Consider the following 24,300-nt stretch of genomic DNA (forward strand, 5'->3'; position numbering starts at 1 on the left):
GTTCAGGCATCTAGACTGTCCAGGTCAGTGAATCCAGACTACTGCATAGACTCATAGACAAAGTAGGTCTCTCCAGTGTTTGATCCTCATGGAAACGTCAGTTGAGGAGGAGAAGTATACTGTTATTATTTTCAAAGATCCTATAAATACAAGGGTCTGAATGAATAGTTCTGGGAAAGACAGCAAGGCAAATACACAATGACTTTCCACAACATAGCTCCCGTTTCCACAAAAATCACTCCATTTACTTGCTGTAAGTACAGGCAAGCCTAACCACAGAAATTATATTCCACATAAACCCTTAACCCAAAGATGAATTCCCACCATAGATCTAAAATAACAATGCAATATTTACAACTTAATGTCATATAAAGACCCATTTAAGATTTCTTGCAATGTTAAAAAAAAAGAGACACTTTATACATGGGATTGATCATTGGTTTTTATGGATAACATTTTGGTTTCTTAACTAATGGCAAGATTCAAGACATGAAGTGATAAGTTATTTTTTCAATAAGAGTTATAGTTAGTCTCATTTCAAGGCTCTACAAACCTTGCCCAAAAAGTGTTATTTCTTACTGAAAAAATGTTAACATAAATAAAGTAGTGACAATAATACATCTTCAGACAAACAGGCATTCACACACACACACACACACACACACACACACACACAGCTGCTTTTACACACAAAATTCAAAAGTACCAAAATAAAACAAAGTCACGGAATCCACACATTCAGAAGGACCCTCAAGCCTGTTATTCTAGGCCAGGAGGTATGAGAGATTTTTTATTACTGGAACAGGAAGATTTTGAAAAACTACTGCAAATATTTTGAGCTCACAGCTATGCTCACAAAGATGGAGTGAGGCCTTCAGGAGTTAACCACAGCTGATCACAACATTCACTGTCCACTTCAGCTGACCACTCAGTTTAAGGAGAATTTGGCAAATTTGAACACTTTACTCTTGTAGGAAATATCCTTTTCTCAGCTGTTGCAGGCTTTGTATTTTTGACAAAGTGTCACTGACCCATTGCTGCACCAAAGTAAGTAATTTTCAAAGATTAAAATATGTGTCCCTTTCATTATTCAATGTTGAGTTTTAAAAATAAGCCTTGAAATCGTATACATATAAATAACTTTATATATACTGAGCAGATAATATTTATATATTTTGAATACATACATATATATATACGAAATGAAAAGAAATAAAGGTCATGGGTTTGAAAGAAAGGGTTTATGGGAAAGAGTGGGGGAAATGATGTAATTATATTTTAATTAAAAAATTAAAAAGTAAATGAAAAAAATCGTGATAATAATTTCAAATATAAATATGCTGCTTTAACTTAACATTTTCTCCTCATGTTCTTCAGGGAACAATCGTAACTTAAACATTCAAATCATTCAGGACAAACACTTGGGATAATTCTTCTCTTTACACACACACACACACACACACACACACACACACACACCATCATTATTTATCAGTAAATCTCTCACAAGGAGCAGGCACAGCCATTCATACTTCTTCCTCTGAGGCTTCTCCCTCACCCTTAGGTCTGAACCACCATTATTTCTCTCACAGTAGGATACTGATGGCATCTTCTACTTGGTGGCTTCAGTTATCCTCTTTGTTGTGAGTGTTCCTTGTCTGGCACACTGGTGGGTTCTGACCAGTGTTTTCCCCCTCCACTGGGAATGGCTCCTGTGCCATCCCAACTTATCTACAGGACAAGGCCAGGCCCTACTCTAACCTGCCAGGCTCTTCTTGATGGGTCGCTTGCTGCCTTTCTGACTTCACATTCTGCTTTTCCTTCCTTGTTTCATTTGTATTAGAGCGGAGTATCCAACATGCTTTCTAAATCAGAGCCTTGGAACTACATGTTTTCTTTGTTTTGCACATTCTTTCTCCAGAGACCCTCCCGGCTTGCCCCTCCACAGTCACCACACATTTAATTAAAGGAAGAATTCCTGGCTAACCTTTATTGCAAATTTTCCTGGATTTAGAATCTCCTGGGAGATGCAGAACCCATTAAGAAGTTTCCAGAGAACTACAGTACTTGAAAGCAAGGATATTTGCCTATTTGTGCCTATTTTTGACTAGTCTGAACAAATAGAGTGTGTCCATAATAAATTATTGTTGAAAAGAGAATTAAAAATTTCCTCACATAATTGATTGGCCTATAAGGACACTGACAGAAAATTAGTAAAGAAATACATTCCCACATACTGTAAATGAAATAGCCACAAACCCAACAGAAGACAAAACATTAATATATGGAGTGTGCCAAAGAAAAGTCCCATTCATCACTAGATAGTTTCGGGACTCAGAAATAATAAGCAAACATGAGAGCAAATATGAATTTTTTGGGCAAGGGCAAGACAATGTAAGAACAGGTGGCTTTTGCTAATGTGTTTTCTCTGTGACAGATGGTGTCTGCATCTACAGCTTGTGTAGTTCTATCACCTCAAATGTCCCATTCTCCTGTAAAACTCAAGCATGCTACCTTATTGCAGGATAGCACCTCTCACTGCCAGCCCTGACTACAGAAACCGGGGGACCACTGAGGTCTCTGTTCTCTCTAATCCAACAAACACAAAGGTAGCAAGCAGGATCCTGAAGGAAGGGTCATAAACACAGTTTTCATTAGGATGCTTATAAAATCACACAGATTGTTTGTATTCAAGTTTTTAACCAAGACTACACCCACTAGTCATGCAAACTTCCCATAGATGTGTAAAGGACAATGTTAGGGGATGCAGTATTACCTCATCAAAGCCCTAAGGATAGACTTTGCTAATCGGAAGACAAACCTTACAAATGAAAAGGGGAAAGGGAAATATAGCATTTTGAAGATTGAAACAATACAAAACCGTTATAATTTCTCTAATGTATTTGTTTAAATTACTTCATCACCATTAAATAAATTATAAAATTCTCAAAAACTTGCTGAAAATAAGAAATTGATTCATACAATTATTAAACTAGCAAGAAGACATTTGACTGTGAGACAGAAAAAAATGTCAAATCATAACATGATCCTGAATAAAGAGTTCAGATTCTATGCAAATTTGAAAAAAAGTGGAAATGGCCAAAGGTTTGCCTATCTTCCTTGAAAAGGCCTCAGTTCCAATCTGAATTACTCTCTTTTTGAAGATGTTTATGAAAGGCTATTGGATGGATGGATAGATGGATGGATGGATGGTTAGATAGATGAATGGAGAGACATACTATTGATAACATTTCTTTGAGAGAGGGTCTTGTAGAATTCATGTAATTTCAACAAGATCTATCATACTGTATCCTTTAGAAAACATGGGAATCTTTCCTGAGTGATAACAGATTTATATACAACAGATTTATATCCCAGTCTTAGCTGGATAGATTTATATCTGAAAAGTGAAAGGAATTTCTATTTTAATTTAAGATAAAAAATTAAAACTGTTCTAATTTGAAAGTGCATACCACTTGTAAGCATGAACTAAAACATCTAGCATTAACTTACTCTTAAAATTGATATTATTGGCAATGAATTATCAACTGTAGTTATTAACATCAATTAATAACAACGGACCTACTGGTGGTAATTTTTACATAATAGGTACAGAGACAGGGCAACATGAACAGAAAAACGAGATGTTACATCAGAAGGGAAACTGGAAGAACCTTCCCTGGTGAGTACTCAGAGTCAGGTGCCCATCCTGCTTTTCTTCTTATTTAACATGTTCCTGGTCTGTTTCAAGTCCCCAAATCTCCCATGAAATCAGTGAGGGTGGAATCAGGCTTCTGCTTTCCTTCTTCCTGTTTTCCGTGCCATGCTGTGTGTGTGAATAAACGCGTAGCTGATGTTGCCCAACACCCAAGTCACAGCTGCTCTGTTCTCTGTTACTCCCAAAAGGAACAAATGGAACTGAATAGTTGGGGGGTTGGGTGGGTCAGCGATCATGTACTGAAAGTGATTCTTTTTTTTTTTTTTTTTTTTTTTTTGGTTTTTTGAGACAGGGTTTCTCTGTGGCTTTGGAGCCTGTCCTGGAACTAGCTCTTGTAGACCAGGCTGGTCTCGAACTCACAGAGATCCGCCTGCCTCTGCCTCCCGAGTGCTGGGATTAAAGGCGTGCGCCACCATCGCCCAGCCTGAAAGTGATTCTTAAGGTGCAAATGATCTGCAAAACAGTGCTCTTCCAGTAAAAATAAAATATGTTCCTCCTCTTTGTCTCTTACAGACCAGTAAATAGTCATGTTTGCCACATTGATTGGAAAGCAGGTTAAATTCTCTATTATACTATCCCTCTTAATTCAAATGGAACTTTAATCTAATTGATCTGCATTCATTATCTTTAGGAGCCAAAAAGAGGTACTCAGACATTTTATTTAAATCTTCAAGAGAAACATTCTGTTCAGCAAAACCTTCTAGATTTATTCTCTATCCGCAGGCAATACTGACACTGGCTATTTAGCTTGACAGAAATATGGGTGATTTCTCAAAATTGCATATTTATGCCCATGTTTTCAAATAATATTTCATTTTCATATTTACCTTCCCTGACTTCTATCAGTGATGAATATATTACCTGAGGTCCAGTAAAGAAACATGTTTGTATTTTATAAACTCAAACACCAAATTTTTCTTGGATGAAACCATTAGCAATCGATCAGTTCTGTGATTTCCAGTAAAAAAAAAAAAATACTAGTTAATACTTCTGCCCTTGAAACCCTTTTTAAAATGTTTTGCATATATTGCAAGAGGGAAAATGTGTTCACACTACATTTCCCTGTTTTTTTTAATATCTTAAAAGGACAGACTGAGTGATTTTAAAATGATGCCCTCCTGTATATTTCATGAAATGGATAGGGAAAAATTGCTTCATAGTTAGATGCACACAATTAAGTTAATTTTGGATGCTAAAAATAATGTTTTATGGCATCTTGGACCTTTAAATGTCTCTTTATTTTTTAAATAAACTAAGCTAAAAGTACCTTGAATATTTAGCTTTAATTTTCATAGGCATTTGTAAATATTTTATTGACACACAACTATTCAAGGCATTTCCTCCATTTAGTCTCCCTTAGGAATTTCTCAATATCAAACAAGGTAAATTTTTTTGAGGGGATGTCAAATTGTTTTCTATTATAGACTGAAAGTGTTTCACCTAATATTTAGATTTTTTGTTGATTATGAAGTTTATTTCCATTTGTTTTATTACGCAAACATAAATATTTTAAAGGAAACATTATTTTGCTATAAATAACTGTAGTAGTAGGAGCAGCGGGCTGCGTCCCCGGCACCAGGCCGCCCCCACGGCTAGCTTTACCCGAAATAATTACACGGAAACGGTATTCTTTTAAACACCACTTGGCCCATTTCTATCTAGCCTCTTCTAGGCTAGCTCTCGCACTTGGACTAGCCCATTTCTAATAATCTGCTATAGCCCACGAGCTGGCTTACCAGGAAGATTCTATCCTACATCCATCCTGGGTCGGAGCTGAATTGCGTCTGTCTGGGAGAGCGGAGCATGGCTTCTCTGTCTGAGGCATCTTACCTCACTTCCTCTTCCTCCCAGCATTCTGTTCTGCTTACTCCACCCACCTACGTTCTAAGCTATGAGCCCAAGCAGTTTGTTTATTACTTAACCAATGAAATCAACAGATTGATATATGACACTCCCACATCAAATAACAGAGTTTGATGTGCATAACTTGCACATATGAGGATCCACGGGATGACTTGAGGAGCCTCAGACAAGCTGACTTAGTTTGGAGATGCTGTGGAATTGAGGAAATTCAGTATTTTGTCCCAGTTACTCATTTGGTATTGGTTCCATAGTCTAGTGTTAGATGTGGCCATAATTACACTGCTGTGGGACAAAGACAAAATCTTGTTCTTTGAGTCATAATCAGAAAATAAATTACCTTCTGAATTTAAAAGATGTAATAATGTAAACGACTATGCTACATTTAACTTCACTTTTTAAAAAAAAACATGAAACCTATGATTTTGAGAATGTTTACTGTTATGTTGTTGTTCTTGTTATATGTTGTTAGGATTTCTGGAATGTGTATGTTTTACTCATGCATTGAAACAAAGCATATTAAATAAACAAGACACATTTGTAAAAATTCATTTATTCCATAAAATAAGATCTGTGTATATATAACATACAAGTATTGGGAGACAAGGCTGAATTTAGGTGGTTTTGAGAATGTGAATGAGTATAAAGAATTCTGTCAAATTATTATTTTCATCCAAAATTTGATGTTTGAAATTTAGGAAAATAAACTTTGGTGTGGGAGGTCCTTCTGTCTATGTGTTGCTTTTATTGGCTAATGAATAAAGAAACTGCCTTGGCCTAGTTGATAGGGCAGAACTTAGGGAGGTGGGGAAAACTGGACTGAATTCTGGGAGAAGGAAAACAGAGAGAGAGTCACCATGGAACAGCTGCCAGAGTCAGACATGCTGAAACTTTGCCAGTAAGCCACTGTCATGTGGCGATACACAGATTCATGGAGATTGATTAAACTAAGAAGTAAGAGTTAGCCAATAAGAAGCTAAAGCTAATGGGCCAGGCAGTTATTTAAATAATACAGTTTCTGTGTGATTATTTCATGGCTGGGTGGCCAGGACCAATGAGCAGCCTCGATGCAGCAAAACCTTGCAATTTCTTCATTTTTAATCATTAATAATAACAAACAATATGTGTGAGTGGCTTGCCTGGAAGTATGTTTGAGCAAGTGTGTGCCTGGTGCTCACTGAAGACAGAAAAGGACATCAGGTCCCCAGAACTGAAGTTATAGACTGTAGTAAACTACCTTGTGAAAGTCAAACCCTTTGGAAGAGCACGTGCTCTTACAGCTGAGTGAGCTATCTCTCCAGCCCTCAGTAACATTGCTTTTATTTACAAGATCAGGCCTCATCGGATGAATATCCAGTTCATCTCATTCAAAAGTATTTCGTTTTCTCAAATGTGAAGAAAACTAAATACCTGAGTGCTGTGTTATATTTTGATTGTGTTCTGACGAATAAAGCTTGCTTGTGGTCAGAGGATGGAGCTAGCTGCTAGCTAACTCTAGAGGTTTGGAGGACTGTAGAGAAAGGGACAGGAAGTGGTAAGGCGGTGCTTAGACAGGATCTCAGCCCTTTGAGATGGAGGAACAGCAGAGGGAGGAAGTCACTGGTGGCTGCTCCCCTACTTCTCTGATCTTTCAGGTTTTTATCCAGATATATGATTTTTATTGATAAAGATCAATTAGTGGGCTAGAGAGATGGCTCAGTGGTTAAGAGCACTGGCTGCTCTTCCAGTAGTCCCAAGTTCAATTCCCAGCAACCACATGGTGATTCACAACGATGTATAATGAGATCCGGTGCCCTCTTTTGTCATGCAGGTATACATGCAGGTAGAATACTGTGTATATAATAAATAAAAATTTTAAAAAATATTAATCAGATTAACACTTCCTCTGAGTATTTGCAATGTATATGTTCCTTCTATGCACTGCTGAGCTTTATAAGGACATTTTCATATAAGCATGTAATATGTTTTGTCCGTGTTCATCTTGTTTTCCTCTATAGTCCATTCTCTCCCATCCTGTATCCCCCACGTCTTCTAGACAGCTCAGCTTCTACTATGTGGTAAAAGATGCATATGACTTTATGTGCCTGCATAAAGTCTAGGATTCACAAATGAGAGAAAACATGCAATGTTGGTCTTTCTGTATGCGCCTTAGTTAGCTTAATAGTTCTTAAAAGGGGTTTCTGTTCTCTTAGCATCTGTGGATTTGTAGACTAATGTTTGTCTTTGAAACTGATTCAAAACCAAAGACCCTAAAACCAAATTATTTGTATTTCCCCACAACAGTCACTGCCTTCTATTCTTTCTACTCATTCCAGTTCTCACTTCTGTGTGATGAGAATACTTCTCCTGATAGGTTCCAGCTTCTCCCTCCTGTTAATACAGCGTCTACTCTATGATTAAATTCTACCTTCAGGCTATCAATGTCCAACAGTAAAGCAAATCTGTGTGAATGTGATTTGAAAAACCATGTGAAATCCCAGGTTCTTGAAATTATAACCTACTAAAATTAAATGAGAAAAATTACAAGTAAAATCCACTCTGAAAAACTTATCCTTGCTAATATTTGATTTTGGTTTAGGATAGCATTCCATCCTGCATTGCTCTTTTGAAGAAAAATTTAAAATTCTGGGACATATACTATTTGAAATAATTTGTTTTTTTTGTTTGTTTGTTTGGTTTTTTTTTTTTTGGCTTTTTACTGTTTAGAAGCCTGAGGTAGCAGAAAATGCTACACAGTAGAGGGCTTGTTGCATGCTATTATTTCTAGCAATAAAAAAAGTCTGGTCCTTCATAGAAAAATGCTAGGCTGGGAATGAATAAGTACCCTATTTTTATATCTACTAGATGGCTTACTGTGTTCGAGACATCAATTACCAGGAATGGACCATTACCTGTCCATTCTGGTTCCTGGAATCTGTCTCAGGAGGATGTGTGTTATTGACAGAAGTTGGTTTCCAGAGCTCACCTCCTTTTTTTCTGTTATAGGCTCAGGATTGCTCATTATTACTTTTGTCTTTACATGGAATAAAGCTGTCAAATCTTCTTTTCTCAGTATAACTCTTCCTTTTTTATTTGATTCAAATGTTTTCTTAGTAACAATCTCTTGGCATATTTCTTCTCCACTTTGACAGTACTCTGCCAGTGTTAAAAGAAAGGGCATCTGAAAAATTCCAGTGTGTAGAGCAAGGATGCTAGTTTGTCAGTCACAGTGTAAGCTCTTGTACCATTTGACAGCATGGATCAATGGCATGGTAAAACCATATGATTATTATCGTCTTCCATACTACACCATTTTTTTGTGCATGGGCCAAATTCTTATTTAGACCATGGCTTCTTCTTGGAAATATTCCAATTTTAGGAAAAAGGAAAATAAACAAAACAGACAAGCATCTCTGGTATGCTGAAGAGAGATATGAATAAGACAAAAGTTCCTGAGAAGCAAGTGGACCAATTGTATGGACTGGCAGTTAACGCGAAATTATCAATTGATTTTACAATGCACATATATTTAAATGTTTGATCTCTTATACCATCAATAGTTACTTGAAATATATAAAAATTCCCCTCATATCCATTAGGTTAGAAATTAAAATTAGTTAATATTCAATATTGATACACTAAAAATAGAACAGATATGGTACTTAGTAAGAGGGAGTGTATGGGAATAATATAAAAACACCTCTTAAAAATAAAAATAAATGCTGGCGAGGTTGTGGGGGAAAGGGAAAACTTCTGCATTGCTGGTGGAAATGCAAGCTGGTAAAGCTCCTTTGGATGTCAGTGTGATGATTTCTCAGAAAACTAGGGAACAACCTTCCTCAAGAACCAGAAATACCACTTTTGGGTATATTGCCAAAGGATGCTCAATCATGTCATATGGACATGTGCTCAACTATGTTCATAGCAGCATTGTTTGTCATAGCCAGAACCTGGAAACAACCTAAATGCCCCTCAACCAAAGAATGGATATGGAAAATGTGGTACATTTACACAATGGAGTACTACACAGCAGAAAAAATGACAGCTTGAATTTTGTAGGGAAATAGATGGAGCTAGAAAACATTATTTTGAATGAGGTAACCCAAACCCAGAAAGACATTTGTCACAAGTACTCACTCATAGGTGGTTTTTAAACATAAAGCAAAGAAAGCCATCCCAGAAATCACAATCCCAGAGAACCTAGACAACAATAAGGACCCTGAGAGGCATACATGGATTTAATCTACCTGGGAAGTAGAAAAAGACAAGATCTCCTGAGTATATTGGGAGCATGGGGAGGATTGAAAGAGAGGGGAGAGGCAGGGAGGGGAGTAGAGAAAAATGTAGAACTCAATAAGAATCAATAAAAAATAAAAATAAATATATAAATAAAAAGATGTGCCAGGTGGAGGTGATGCACACCTTTAATCCTAATACTCAGGAGGCAAAGGCAGATGAATGTCTGTGAATTCAAGGCCAGCCTGGTTTACCAAATGAGTTCCAGTACATCCAAAGCTACACAGAGAAACCCTCTCTCAAAAAACCAAATGATTCTAAAATTCATTCTAGAAATAAAAAGCAACCATGGCTCATTATCTTTATGATAGATTTTTAGAATCTAAAGTCTTATGATTTTGTTTTATCTATGTTTAATTAACATAAAAAGTTTGCTCTTAATTATATTAATATATCAAATAACCAGGTTTCAGTTAATGGAGTAGCAGGCAGTGACATAAAAAATAAGAAATCTATAATTCTTCAAAGATTCTAAGACTTAAATATCTGATTATTACATATCTTGCTATTTGTATTAGCTATGATAAATGTCACAGTTTCAAAACTTTCTGAACAAATTATGCGTTTAGAAGCAAAATTTGTTGACATTACCAACAAATCTGTACACAGTTCCTCACATGAACAATACAACATGAATTTGATAATACAATTAAAGTATATATGAGTCTTAGACTATACCCACAGTTGTCAATATCAGCTCAATTATAAGTTAAGCCCATAACCTGAGCCTTTATAATGGAATCTTGCAGGGAAGATAATTAGCTCTTCTGATTATCCCCAAGTACAAGAGAAATAAGACTGAAATATTTTACATGCAATGTTGTTTATGTACATACGCCATTTCTTTCCTTCAATTCTGTTGGTGTGGATGTTTTGAAGGCTGAGCTAATTCATCTTATGTCTAAGTTACACAAACTAGAGTTATCTGAAATGAGGGAACCTCAGTTAAGAAAATTCCTCCGTAAGAAATGGCTGGAAGGCATTTTCTCAATTAGTGATTGATGAGGGAGGGTCCAGCCCACTGTAGGGGTACCATCCCCGGGATGGTAGTCCTGGGTTCTATAGGAAAACAGGATGAGCAAGCTAAGAGGAGCAAATCAGTAAAAAGCACTACTCCATAGCCTCTGCATAAGCTCCTGCCTTCAGGTTCTTGCCCTGCTTGTGTTCCTGTCCAGAGTTCCTTCGATGATAAACAGTGATGTGGAAGTGTAAGCTGAATAAACCCTTTCCTCCCCTAGTTGTTTTGGTCTTGGTGTTTCATCACAGCAATAGTAACCCTAACTAAGATAAGGACTTATGTGTGGTAAGGTATGATGTTTTCTATCCTGATTTCATTTCTGTTGCTATGATAAAATGCGCTGAAATAAAAAACAATTTAGGGAAGAAAGGGTTGAGTGTAGCTTATAACTCTAGGTTACAATCTCTCACCACAGGGAAATCAAAGCAGGAATTTAAAGCATTTACAGTGAAGACCAAGAGAGAATGAATGCATAATTCCAACTTCTCACTTTAGTTTCTCCTCTTTTATATAGTTAAGAATCCAAACTTAGAGAATGATGTTGTCCACTGTGGACTGAGTCTTCCCACAGCCATATACACGAGACAATTTCCCACAGATATGTCAACAGCTCAACCTTATAGAACCTTATAGATAAATGTCACTAATACTCTCTTCCAGCTGATTCTAGGTTTGATTGTAAAGTTGACAATCAAAACCTACCAGCACGCATTGCTTTCTCAAGTATCTAAGCTTGTGTTCTGCCATTTTGTCATAGACTGATGGAGTTATTGCTGAAAATCACATGTACATTGAATAAAGAGAATAACCAGTTGGAAAATTATTTTTAAAGACTTTTATTACATTGATTGATTTGTGTGTAGTGTGTGTGTGTGTGTGTGTGTGTGTGTGTGTGTGTGTGTCACGGCACATGTGTGGAGGCCAAAGAACAATTTGTGGGAGTTAGTTCTCTCCTTCCACCACGTGAGTTTTGGAAACCAAACTCAGGTCATCAGGCTTTGCAGCAAGCATTGCTGCAGGCATTGTTACATATTAAGCCATCTTGCTGGTCTGTATTCTGAGCATTCCGATTGCATGACAACTGTTAGGTAGATCAGTAAATTATAAATACAGAACTTATTATTATGCCATAAGTATTCAAATCTAATGCAAGTAAATAAAACTGATATCAATAAGCAATATTTTAATGGACTCCTCTTTGACAAAAAGGAAAAGAAGTACTACAGTAGCAATACTAGAATATTTTAAATAGCTTATCAGGTTATATAATCCTTATAGGATATATTTTGTTCTTTACCAACTTTTTATTTGGTTTTTTATTTATTTTAGCTAAAGTTTCAATTTTTAACTATATTTTTCAATAATCATTACATTTGCTATCCTTTTTCTTAAAGGATTAACTCTCTATAAACCTCAGTTACTGCCAAAATGTTTCCTCCCCACCCATTCATGGTTTTATAATAGCATAAATTTCTATGGGTGAGATCAACTATCAAAAGACATAAAACTTCCTCATGTAAGAGTACAGACTATATGGATAAATTAATAAATTTGTTGATTTCACAATGTATGTCAAACACATGTCTGAATGCTGATGAACTGTAGCTATAACAAACAGACTTGGGTATTGTGAACCCTCCTAGGGGGATTCTTTTCTTTCTTACACTCAGCACAGTGCAGGCCATGAAGTCATATATATTCTCTTTCCCACCATGCAATGAAGTAGGCTCCAAATTCACAGCTATTCATAATTCTTTGCACATGTTGCACACAGTCTGCTGCTGCCTTGACTCTCTATCCTCTCAGATTCTCAGGGGCCCAGGGTTCTCCCACACTCTGTGCAAAGACTCAGTTCTTATTTTCCCTACTAGCTGCCCCTGTCCTTCCTTCACCATCCAGCCAGTGCTCTCTAATTTCTGAATTTGTTTTTCTTCTCAGCCTTTGCAGACTAATCACAGACAGGTGCAAGCTAATTAGCCACTCTAGGTGTCTTCCTATAGGTTAAAATGAAATGTGGCTAGGACACAGGATGATGTGAACGCAGTCTCGTCTCATCCATTACTTTGCATTACTTTGACACAATTTGTGTTCCTTCTGGCACCATCTGATCTAATCGTACGAAGTTTTATAAAAGCCAGCTACACTGACACCAAAAATTAACTCATGGCCTTTCTTTTAATCCAAGCAGAAGAAAACATTTGTTCTTACCAGAACTACCTCTATGTAAACAATCTAAATAGCTAATGGAGAAGACAATACAGGAGAGAATGAGGGGTGAGAGGCAGCAGGATACAGGTATAATGAAATGTGAACGAGAGTCAATAGACAAACGCGATATAGTTTTGAGAGATCAGGGAGAAGCCTGTGTGAAGGTTGACCTTGATTGTCAGCTTGGTTGAGTTCAGAAACACCTTGGAGAGACTAATGAAGCCTATCTCTGGGTGTGTCTGCGAGGGTATTTTTGGAGGATTAACTGAGGGAAGTTCTGCCCTGACTTTGGAAAACACTATGCAATGTGCAGGAGGCCTGGGTGAAGTAAAGGAGCAGGCATAGATGATCTCTTTTTTCTTTCATGCCATCGAGAAGAAATATGCTCTCTTGTATATATTTATATTTTAAAATATATAAAGTATGACTATAAAATGCTAATTTTAAACCACTAGATGCTGCAAATACATATTATAATAGTAAAAGCATAGTATTCCCTTCCCCATCTCCACTTTGCACATGCCATTCATTATCTGCTAAAATCTCCTTCCAGCAGCTGTATGTTCTAACCCATTCAACAGGGACTCCCGACCAGCTGCAGAATAGCAGCGAGTGGCTTCCCCATCATCAGTTACATCTGCAGCATGTGTTTACCAACCTCTTCTTTTTTTATCATTTAGAATAGTACTTGAACATCTAACTTCAGTTAAATAAGTCCGTGATCTCATTTGATAATCTAGAACCCAAACTTTCTGCTTTAAAAACCCTGTGCTTGCAACCCATTTCAAACAGAGTGATAACCTTCACCTCATTCTTCCTAAGCGGTTTTCAAAACTATTGTTCTTGTGTTCAAATGTTTTGGATTCTGAGATATGATTATCCTAGTTCTTTCTTCCCATATATAAAAATCAATAATTAATTGCAGTGGTAACACTAGGCATAATGACGAATGCAGAAAAAATAACCTTTTGGTACTTTCTCTAAAAGCAATATAAATCTCAATTATATGTTTTACAAATTACTCTTGAGTTTGGTGTATTTATATAAATGCAATAGAAACATACTAAAAGCACAGACATATAATCAATTTCTATTTTCTCTCCTCTTATAAAGTTCATACCTGGTAGCATGTAGAACACCATGAAATATAGTTTAACAACATTGAAATCCAAGGATTAGTCTTTTAGTAGCAACATCAAGAAAGTTCAATTTACAGTCTATTAAGATTTGATTCAAGATAATTTGTTCTTACCATATTTTATACTCATATTTCATTTCAGGTGTACTATGAGATAAATTACCATAATAATAGGATTTCAACCACATCATACATCAGAACTGAAGCATTAGTCTTGTGTGTGAGGATTCCTTGTCCTTATTTTGTGAGATATACAGGTGTTCTGCTGTAGGAATTCCTACTGTCAGTAACGTTTAAGTTACCCGCCACCTTGGCATGGCCTCTTATACTATATATACCGATGTAAAGCATGCATCCAGCCTCTTCCTGCTGTGGGATTAGGTTGTTGTTCCCCGTTCTCTGTGATCTGTGAGTCTACCCCTAAATAAATAACCCTCTATTTTACTCAATTCTGAGCTAGTGTGGGATTTCTTTTCAGCATCCTTCTTTAGTGTTCCCAGCACAGAATACTCTTGTGATGAAAGCAATCACTGGAGCTTCTCATTAGTATTTAATATAAATGATTGATGACTTTTATGAATAGATGAGTCCATCTTATGATCAATACTCCCAGAGCCAAAGAAGGAAAAATTCATAAAATAAATAACAGTCTTAAAATTACTTGCAGAAATAGATTAAGTTTAAATACAGTGACAATTGTTGGCTTCTAGATTTTTGTGAAATAGGAAACTCTATCATTTGGTCAAATGAAATGAACGATAAATTCCATATGACTACAATGTCAGAAATCAAGTTGAGGGCATATTAAAACATAAGAATTTGGAGACATTATTTGTAAAACTGACCTTAAAAGACATACCACAATGTGTTTTTCAGTGCCACTTCTGCATTATACTGTCAGAGCGTTATAGCTGTGCCACTTAGTTAAACATCTTAATAAATTAAGACCTTCACAGATCTTTCCTGAAGTTCATAGTACACAATTATGGAGCTTCCACAGACTGATGCACACCCCTCTATAACCATGGAATCTCCCATTATTGTTTTGCACATCAAAATCAAGAAAAAAATCTTGGCTTCCAAAAGAACACAGCCCTCATTCATTACTGAAAATTATTTCAATAACAAGTATCAAAGTATAAAATTCTTGTGTAGAACCCATTTTGGCTTTAATAATTAAATACATGCACCTGGAATGGATTTATAATAAACCGAGTGATGCTAAATAAGTAGAAGATATTAATTTTGTCATGTAAGCAATAGCATATTTCATTCAGCACTTAACAAAGAAGATGAAGAGAAATAGAGATGTTAGCACTTCATGTTTGTAGATTAGCATTTCCCCTCTATGGCTTCCACAGACTGGACAAATCCATAATATTTAATTAGCTGTTTTTGTTCCCGTTACTTCTCAGCTCCTGTAGTCACAGATGTCCCATGCTGCATGTTTTGAGACTTACCTTGGTTGCTATGGTTAGCTACTATTGGAAGAAAGTCAAATCTTACTTGTTTTAGAATCAGCAACCCTAAATCTTATTCATTCAGCAAATACTTTAAATATTACAAATGAAAAATAGCCTAAAATGAGATCATTAACTCTATATAGACATATAATTAATTACAAAGAATCTATATATCACAGCCTACATAGCAAAATATATTATATGCATAGAATTAAAATTTGCATTTGTTTCTTTTATACTACTACTAATACTTAATGAAATATTACACAATTATACTTTTTATTTTATAAAATAACATTATAAAATAGAAACAGAAAATATATTTTACTAGTAAGACAGACCTATCTCATTAAATCCACTGTATCCCAGCTCTTGCCTGCTAAGTCCCAGGTCTTCCAGGTCCATGCATTTAAATCCTGGGGGGCACTGATAGCCCTCTTCCAGCTCTGGGGAGCAGTGTGTATCTGGAATAGCTAAGCTATTCCAGGTCACATTCCTGTGGACAATACATGAAAGTGTTAGAAATTTTGATAGTTGTAAGTATTTATTGGAATAATTAATTATTCAATCATTCTTTATCAACAACTGCTGTATATAGACACAAATTGAGCTTTGTCATTTGTAAGTGACATTCACAAGAAGTAAACATTCTCAAATGATAATTGATTTCCCTAGAGCATCTTAAAATAATATTACTGTATTCTTTTGTGTTTTTGTTGTTGTTGTTCTTATTTGCCAGTTTCTTTGATTTTTGTTCCAATGAGAAAAAGAAAGAAAGGGCATGGAGTTGGACAGTTGAGAAAGATGAGAGAATCTGGAAGGACTTGTAGGAGGGGAAACTGTCAACACAATACATTGTATGAAAACAATTTCAACATATAACATATATATATAATTTTTTATTAAAAAAGAAGACTGCAATAAGCCAATGCATAGAGATGTGAATTTGTATGGGAGTTTGTCATTCAGAAAGCTCCTGTACTACTAAGCAAACATTTTATTATTCCTCTACTTTCAGCTAATATTAGGTGATGAAGGGCTTTTTTGCATATTAAAAATTGGGATTCTTATAAATGATATTAGACTTTTTTGGTATGTTCATTCTTGTGCCTTTTAAAAAGAGAACCAGACAAATAAGGAGAAGAAAGTCTATGATTTTGGTAAGAGAAAAACTTAGGAGATGGTGTACTGATAGCTCTAAGAAAACTAAAGATTTTTAGATGGACAGTGACATATTTCTTCATCTTCTTATGGACAGGCTGAAAATTAATTTGTATATGGATTTGTCTATGTGATGGATTTCTACATAAATTCTAAAGTTATCACTAGAATGGGATTGAAGTTCTCATGCCAAGCCCTCAAAAATGAGTCAATGTGCCATGTGAGGTCATTTATGTTGACTGTGCAGAGGGCATAGTGTGGGCTACATCACTCTGCACACCTTCTGGACTAGGATTTTGTTGGGGATATTGCCCACTGTGTTAATGCTTCTGAGATTTCCTAAGTTCCTTAAATTTACCTTAAGCTTATTACAAAATTGAGAAAGTAATTTCTTCTTAGATAACATATTTTTCCTTTAATAAGTTTTCTGTCATCTATTTATCTATCAATCTATCATTTATATATCTATTGATCTATCTATTATCTAACATTATCTATATATCATTGTCTGTCTATCTATCTATCATCTATCTATCTATCTATCATCTATCTATGTATCTACATATCTATCTATTTATCTATCATCTATCATCTTTCTATCTACTTACCTACCTACCTATCTATTATCATCTATCATAGCATCATTTGTATGTATTTTTCTGTGTGTATGTGTGCACATGTCTGTATAAGTGTCCATGCACATACATGTGGAAGCCAGCAGTCAATGCCAGTTATCATCATCAATTATTCTCTATATCATATTTTGTGACAGGCTGTCTCACTGACTCTAGAGCTCACTGATTTGAACTGGCTATTCAGCAAGCTCCTGGGATCTCAGATCTTTGTCTCCTCAGACCTGACTTTAAAGCACTCTCTTCAATGCCTAGCTGTTTACATGAATGCTGGGGATCCAAACTTGGCTCCTCATATAAGAAGCAGATTAGTGATTGACCTATCTTCCCAACCCTCTTTAAATGCTTCCAATTATTGCTCCCTTTCTCTTATATGACATAATTCTCTAGAATCTAATGTAAATTGTAACCTCTGAACTGTTTAATACCTATGTATACATAGACGCACCCTGATGCCTGACCTAATACTCAGTTATAGTGAAAACCTTACTGTTCTCACACAGAATTCAGATACTACATGTTTATTCCTGTAGGCTTTGCTCTTACCTGAAAACTGGCTATTTTTGTCTACACTCCTTAGGGAGTAAATGGTTAAACAATCATTCCGTCTCTAATTTCATTTTAAAAATATCCTTCGGATCTCACAAAAGAAAAAGGAGGCTCTAACTGTGAAAATTACTACTTGATTGAGTCAGAAAATATGGTTTGATGCAGAAACATTACTTATTTCTTTCACATCACATTCTCATTTGTAGACAAATGATTCATCCTTCTGTGCGTCTAATCTGATGCTATTTTGGATTTGACACCTACAAAGTCAGTGCAGGATGGGAAATGGCCCACAGGGGTTTAGAGTGAGGGTTTTTTAAAGCTTTATCACAGCTCCCCATTTGCTGGTCGTGTGATAAAAAGGTTCTAAGATCTCTAAATTCAGTTTCTTCATCTGAGAGACAGGAAGGCAATTCTGATGGGAAAGGAACAGAGTAACTAGGAGCCTAGAATTTCATATTATACTTAATTAACTGTGTCTTTAAAATGATTACATAATTACAATAAAAATATAACATAAATCTCATCATATGAACATATTATAATAAAGATTGGGGCACATAATCCTAGAAGCATTTTTTTATAGACCTGAACTGAGAGACTGTATATATGACTTAGGTTGTCATTATTTGTATTCAAGAAAGGCAGGGTGAAGGTCAGAGATGAAAAATGGATGAGCTGGACCAAACCTTTGTAATTTCAGATTTAAAAATTAACAGCAATGCTAGAGAGTGCTTTGTGTCTATACAGAAAGTTTGTTGAAATATCACTTTTCAGTCATTTGGAAAAGAATCTGGGCTTGAGCAGATCTGTGTGTACATTCTGGATCAGCTCTCTGGCATGTGTAAAACTTCTCTGAGCCTCCATTTCTTCATTTGGAAGATGGCATTTCCTTCCATAATGAGGGTGAAAATATATGGGCTCAATGATATTATTCAGGATATAAAATGGGCACTGGTTTAGCTGTCAATAACCATCATTGTCAGTCATTTGATGTATGATAACTGTAGCTCACATGCCTTTTCCCTAGCTGCCCAATTTCAGGAATGGCACATCCAATTCACCTCCTTTGCAGAGCATTTGAGTTTACATATTTATAATTACACATAAGTAACATGTTGATTATTTAAGATGTATAAGAGGCTAGGTATACACTCTGCCATTTTATGTGAAGGTCTTGACCATGGAGTCATTTACCTATCTATATATATTTCTAACCAATCTATAGGGCAACCTGAAGTCAAAGTATTATAATCACCAAGTTAGGAATACATTATGTTGCATATTTATTTTCTGAATACATGAATGTGTCTTTCAACCATTATACACAATAACTACATAAATAAATTCTTTAAAGAATTTAAGTGCCTTTGTGTTTGTGTTTACTTTATTTCATTGCTATACCTACACATTGGCATGGATTTTTAGTGTTTTAAATTCCCGGATTTAATAGGGTCCATGTTTCAAAACAAGTACTGGAATCCCTCTGAGTATTTAATTGTTTTTCCAAAGGCTTTAATTATCCTCCAGGCATATGCTTTTCTTTTCGTTTCTTCCCTGGATTCTTAACAGAATATCCTATTTACAAATAACACCATGTAGAAATTTAGGATCTAAGAATTTTTTTCTGAGATTATTGCTAAAATTGTTTAAAACAGCAATGCCAAATAATACATCAGAACTTTTGAGTTCTATGTTTTTAACTCAAGCAATAATCTTAGCAGCACAGAACATTAAGCTGTGTATGTTAAAAACCAAGAATTATCATTTCACCTCAGTGGCTAGCTGACTCAACCACTTTGAGCAGTGACACTAAACTTTTTAGCCTAGGATTCCTCTCTGTAAAATGAGAAACTTTACAATTATTTTAAAAATGGTATGGCTTTAGCCCACTTCCACTTAAAAGAAGATAGGGCTATGTGGAGTCAGAGTGAAACCAGGTGCCCTGTTGTGGTTTCATTTCAATTGCTGTGATGAAACACCCCGACAAAAAGCAACTTGGGGTGTATTTGGTTAAAAACTCTAAGTTATAGTCTATCCCAAGGAGAAGTTCTGGCAAGAACTCAAAACAGCTAGTCACATCACATCTACATTAAAGAACAGAGAGACAACAAATGCATTCTTGATGCCTGCTTACCTACCTAGTTTCTTTCATTCTTTTGTATTCTAGAGCCCCTTATCTATGGAATGGTGCTGCCTAAAGTAGGATGGATTAGTCAACACTCAAGATAATCCTCCACAGACATGCCTACAGGCCAACCTCATCTAAATAAATCCTTATTGGAATTTTCTCTTCCTAGGTGACTGTCTTGATTCAACAATAAAACCTAACCACCACAGGTGTCAGAGGTATTATTTAACAACCCCAAAGCCAAATGCAGAGTTGAAGGCTTTACATGTTTACATTGCTCATTGTCTTTGGTTGGAGGAATATGCACTTGCCATAGTGAGCATATGCAGGGGAGAGACAGTCAATCCACTCCTGACGCGATGTAAAGCATATGGATGGAATTCAAATCATTAGGCTCTGTATCAAGCAGGCAAGTTCCATTAGTTATCCATTCAGCAATCTGTTCAAATTTTTCTCTTTCTGACTTTCAATGTCATCTTTCTCCAAGGATGTCAAACGACTATCACTGCTAATTATAATTTTCATGTTGACCTTCTGTCTTCACTGTAACCAATGAGCTCAGTTTTATTCTTGCCCCCTTTAGAAATTGTTCATCTTTGGTTCTTAGCAGGGCCACTTGTTGAATGTCTCCTCCTGTACCACACTGCATATGAGGGAATGAAGCATCTGGGAAGTTATTCCCCTCTTGAGGACTTTGCTGTTCATTGTGAATTATAGGATAATAAAGGAGGGGACACAGCATACAATTGCTTTCATAGCCATGGCAGTCTCGAGGAGGTTCTCAAGCCCAACTTAGAAATCCTACATATAAGAATGAGGCAGGGTATGGTGGGTAATGGAAAAACCTTGATGTGAGTTTCATGAAAGTATCAATAGGCAGTAGTCCTGGCAAGAGATGTGTGTTCTGGGGTATGGGAATTGAAAGACACTATGTGCACAGCAGAGAGAAAGGCGAATTAGAGGAGAAACTTATCAACTATTCACTGACAACTCTAGTTCTTCAGTGTTTTCTCAACTCAAGAAGCTATTTAAATATAATTTCTCGTACTAAAGCAGTTGTACCATTCCAGGTCATGTTCAATTACATATGCAGAGATTTACCAAGTGAAGAAGAGAGAAAGAAACATACTTTCCTCAAGCTGGGACAGTGGAACTGGTACACTAATAACTGATTGTAACTTCTAATTGATAAAAAAATAAAGGCCCAGAAGGTGAGAACCCACTGTTTTGCATATCAGGCTGTCACAAAATTTACTTACTAGGTTTTCAAAACATATACTTATGATGAGCTCTTACTGATAAATATTTGGTTTATGTTGATAGCACTTTGACTCCCTTAAGACCTAAAGATAGACAGGAAAATGTTAACTGCTTTAATTTAATTTTATTTTATTAGTTTATGTGCACAGGTGTTTGGCTTCATGTGTATTTGTGCACCAAGTGTGTGCCTATTGCCTTCCAAGGTCAGAAGATGTGGTATCAGATTTCCTGGAAATGGAGTTGCAGATGGGTGTGAGATGCAACATGGGTGCTAGGCGTTGAACCTGGTTCCTCTGGAAGAGCAGCCAGTGCTCTTAACAGCTGAGCTTATTTCTCCAGCCCTAATGTTAACTTCTTAGTTTCTCAAAACATTCACAGAGGCCAAACTGCATGTATTTTCAAAGCTGAAAATTCCTGAGAAGTTAAAGACACAAAGGAAATATCTAATACAATGAATTCATAAGCAACAAAGAATACTAAAGCTTAGGGGCTTTTTGTTATTTATTGTATCAGTAAGGCTTCCTTTATATTTACCTTGTGAGTTCTAAAAAAATCAAAAAAAGCAGAACATACTTATAAGTTGGTATGAAAGAACTATATACATGTGCACATCCACATGCATACATGCATACATACGCACATATACACACACTTCTGCACCAAATCCAATTGTGAATATGTATTCTGATAAATCACATCATATTTGTCTTGTTCTTAGGGGTAGGAAAAAAGGGATATTTCTGTTTTTCTGACAGCTGAGCCCTGAAAATGAAGGTGGTCTCTGTCATTTACATGGGCCTACCTAGAATAGTTATCTGACTTCCCAGTTCATTTCAGAGACTCATCTGGCTTCCTGTTCACATCTACTTAGTCTCCCCTTCAGGGGATTAATTTAAAAACTCTCTCTGAACTGGCCTGGCTCATTCTCATGGTGGAAGCTTTATAAAACTAATCCCGCCCTGGACAGCAAGGTTCTTATTTGCAGAGATAAATTATTTATTGATTGTGATGTTTGGAAACTTTTAATGGAGCTGTCTAGACTTAGTGAGACTGCAAAGCAAGATAAGTTATATGAGTAGGAAATAATAGTGACATTATCTCTTCTTAATAAATAAGCAGGTGTGTTACATTTTGTAGGAAACTGTTCTTTCCTCTTAAACTGAATGTTTGACATGAATTTTTCAAATTTTTATTCATTCTTAAATAGCCTAGTAAGTAAAGCTATGGTAAAAGTAGAGTGTTTCCTCAAGTGTTTTTACTATGATATATAAACTACAACATATTACTTAAAAATATTTATTAGTTTTCTTATACCTTGGCACAGCTGATGTCCTAAACAACTCTGCCTTTCCCCATGTTTGCTTTCTACCGCACTGTTGGCTACTGTGCTGATTTAGAAAAGGCAGGGTGTGTAATGGGAGCAAGGAGGCTGTAGCTGAGTCATGATCACATAAGAAGAAGCCATGAACAAATCAAAGCATAAGGAAAGCATCAGGATGCAGTCCCCAAGCAGACCATCAAGCTGGCAACGTACACCTGCCTTTCAGCTACAAGGCAGCCTGCACTTCGTGACCTAGCCAAACAGCCGCTCTTCTGCTTTTGCTTTGAGAACTATATGCAGGATGAGTCTCGATAAAGACACAAAGCCTGTGAAAATGAGGCTCTAGCCTTATTATTTTTTCTATTTTTCCCTTCTGTCCATTAAAGATTATCTTCTGTGCTTGCTTCAGTAGCACACGTACTAAATCTGGAATGATTCAGGAAGATTAACATGGCCTCTGCACAAGGATACCATGCAAGCTTGTGACATGAAGCCTTCCGTGTGCTACAAGAAGTCATGCTTTGTAAATGGAATTTATAAGTAATTTAATTTTGTTCTTTAGTTTACCTAAATTCTATATGGACCAGAAATATCAAACTTCCTCAAATCCAAATTCACATTTTTTTTTTCCAGCACAACTATTTAATGATAATGTATAAAATACTGCCAGGTTCTATAAGCTGCACCAAGAAAGGGCAATCCTTCCAGACTTCTTAGAATAATATAAGAAGTCATTAGTAATTTCCCTGAAACAGTAGAGATAAGGGAGAATTGCCCTAGCTATCTGCAGAGCATGGCACCTTACCTCCTCCACTAAATGGACCAACCAGCACAAATAAGCACCTAAACTCTTGGTTGAATTCTGCCCTCTCTATGAAAAGTTTTATTTATTTTACACGTACATTTACTTGCTCTATAGCTATTCTAATCACCTCACTCCTGGGAATAAGATTTCATTATTTTATATGAAGCCATGAATACATTTTTTCATTTCTCAGGGGTGATAGTAGGGTGTCAGGTAAGTGTTCATCTTTTCTACTTTACCTGCCGCTAGGTCTTTGCAGGTTCCTCTTCAGCTTGCGGCAGATGTCTGCCATCGCATTTGGCACTTTGCAGCACCTGTTTCTGCCACAGGCCATTGCCCTTTTCAACTTTCTTTAGGAAATGAGCTCTTTTGCTTAGTCAAATCTCATTACTCTTTCCGTAATTGCCTTAGATTGCAGTTCATTATCAAAGAATCTCAGCCTTGACTGGTAATGCTGCTGAGGACGTGGCTAAGGGGTCCTTCTATATGCTTTAAAGAAATGCATGCCATTTAGAAGTAAAGGTGCACGCAACTAATTACCTCACTCCTTATCCTTTTTGCCTCACAGATCAAACAAGATACATTTCATAGCTCAGTGGTGAGACCTAAGACACATAGCCTTCTGTTAGTAAGCTGCCCCGTTATCAAGAAGACAGTATGTAAAAGTTAATTAGTCTAAAGTCAGAAAAAATGTGGAAAAATAATGAATATGAAGCAAGAGAACCTCACAGCCCTTAGCAACACTTATACTTCAAGCATAA

General features: G+C 36.2%; 1 protein-coding gene and 1 non-coding gene across 5 annotated transcripts in view; one reads left to right on the forward strand and one right to left on the reverse strand.

The window, feature by feature from the left end:
• The window catches only part of Nalcn (sodium leak channel, non-selective), a 255,068-nt gene that overhangs the window by 191,859 nt on the left and 38,909 nt on the right, over positions 1-24,300 (reverse strand). For all 4 annotated transcript variants that reach the window (XM_041666485.1, XM_041666494.1, XM_041666477.1 and 1 more), the window contains exon 7: positions 16,022-16,176. In XM_041666485.1, the coding sequence (XP_041522419.1) occupies positions 16,022-16,176 (155 nt within the window). The remainder of the gene's footprint in view (positions 1-16,021; positions 16,177-24,300) is intronic.
• Positions 23,131-23,236, forward strand: LOC121465003. The gene has a single exon (XR_005976602.1). It is a non-coding gene; the product is annotated as a U6 spliceosomal RNA (small nuclear RNA).

The sequence above is a fragment of the Microtus oregoni genome, unplaced genomic scaffold (genome assembly GCF_018167655.1).
Source record: "Microtus oregoni isolate MIOR12 unplaced genomic scaffold, Mior012 000001F_ref0000356, whole genome shotgun sequence".
Classification (NCBI taxonomy): domain Eukaryota; kingdom Metazoa; phylum Chordata; class Mammalia; order Rodentia; family Cricetidae; genus Microtus; species Microtus oregoni.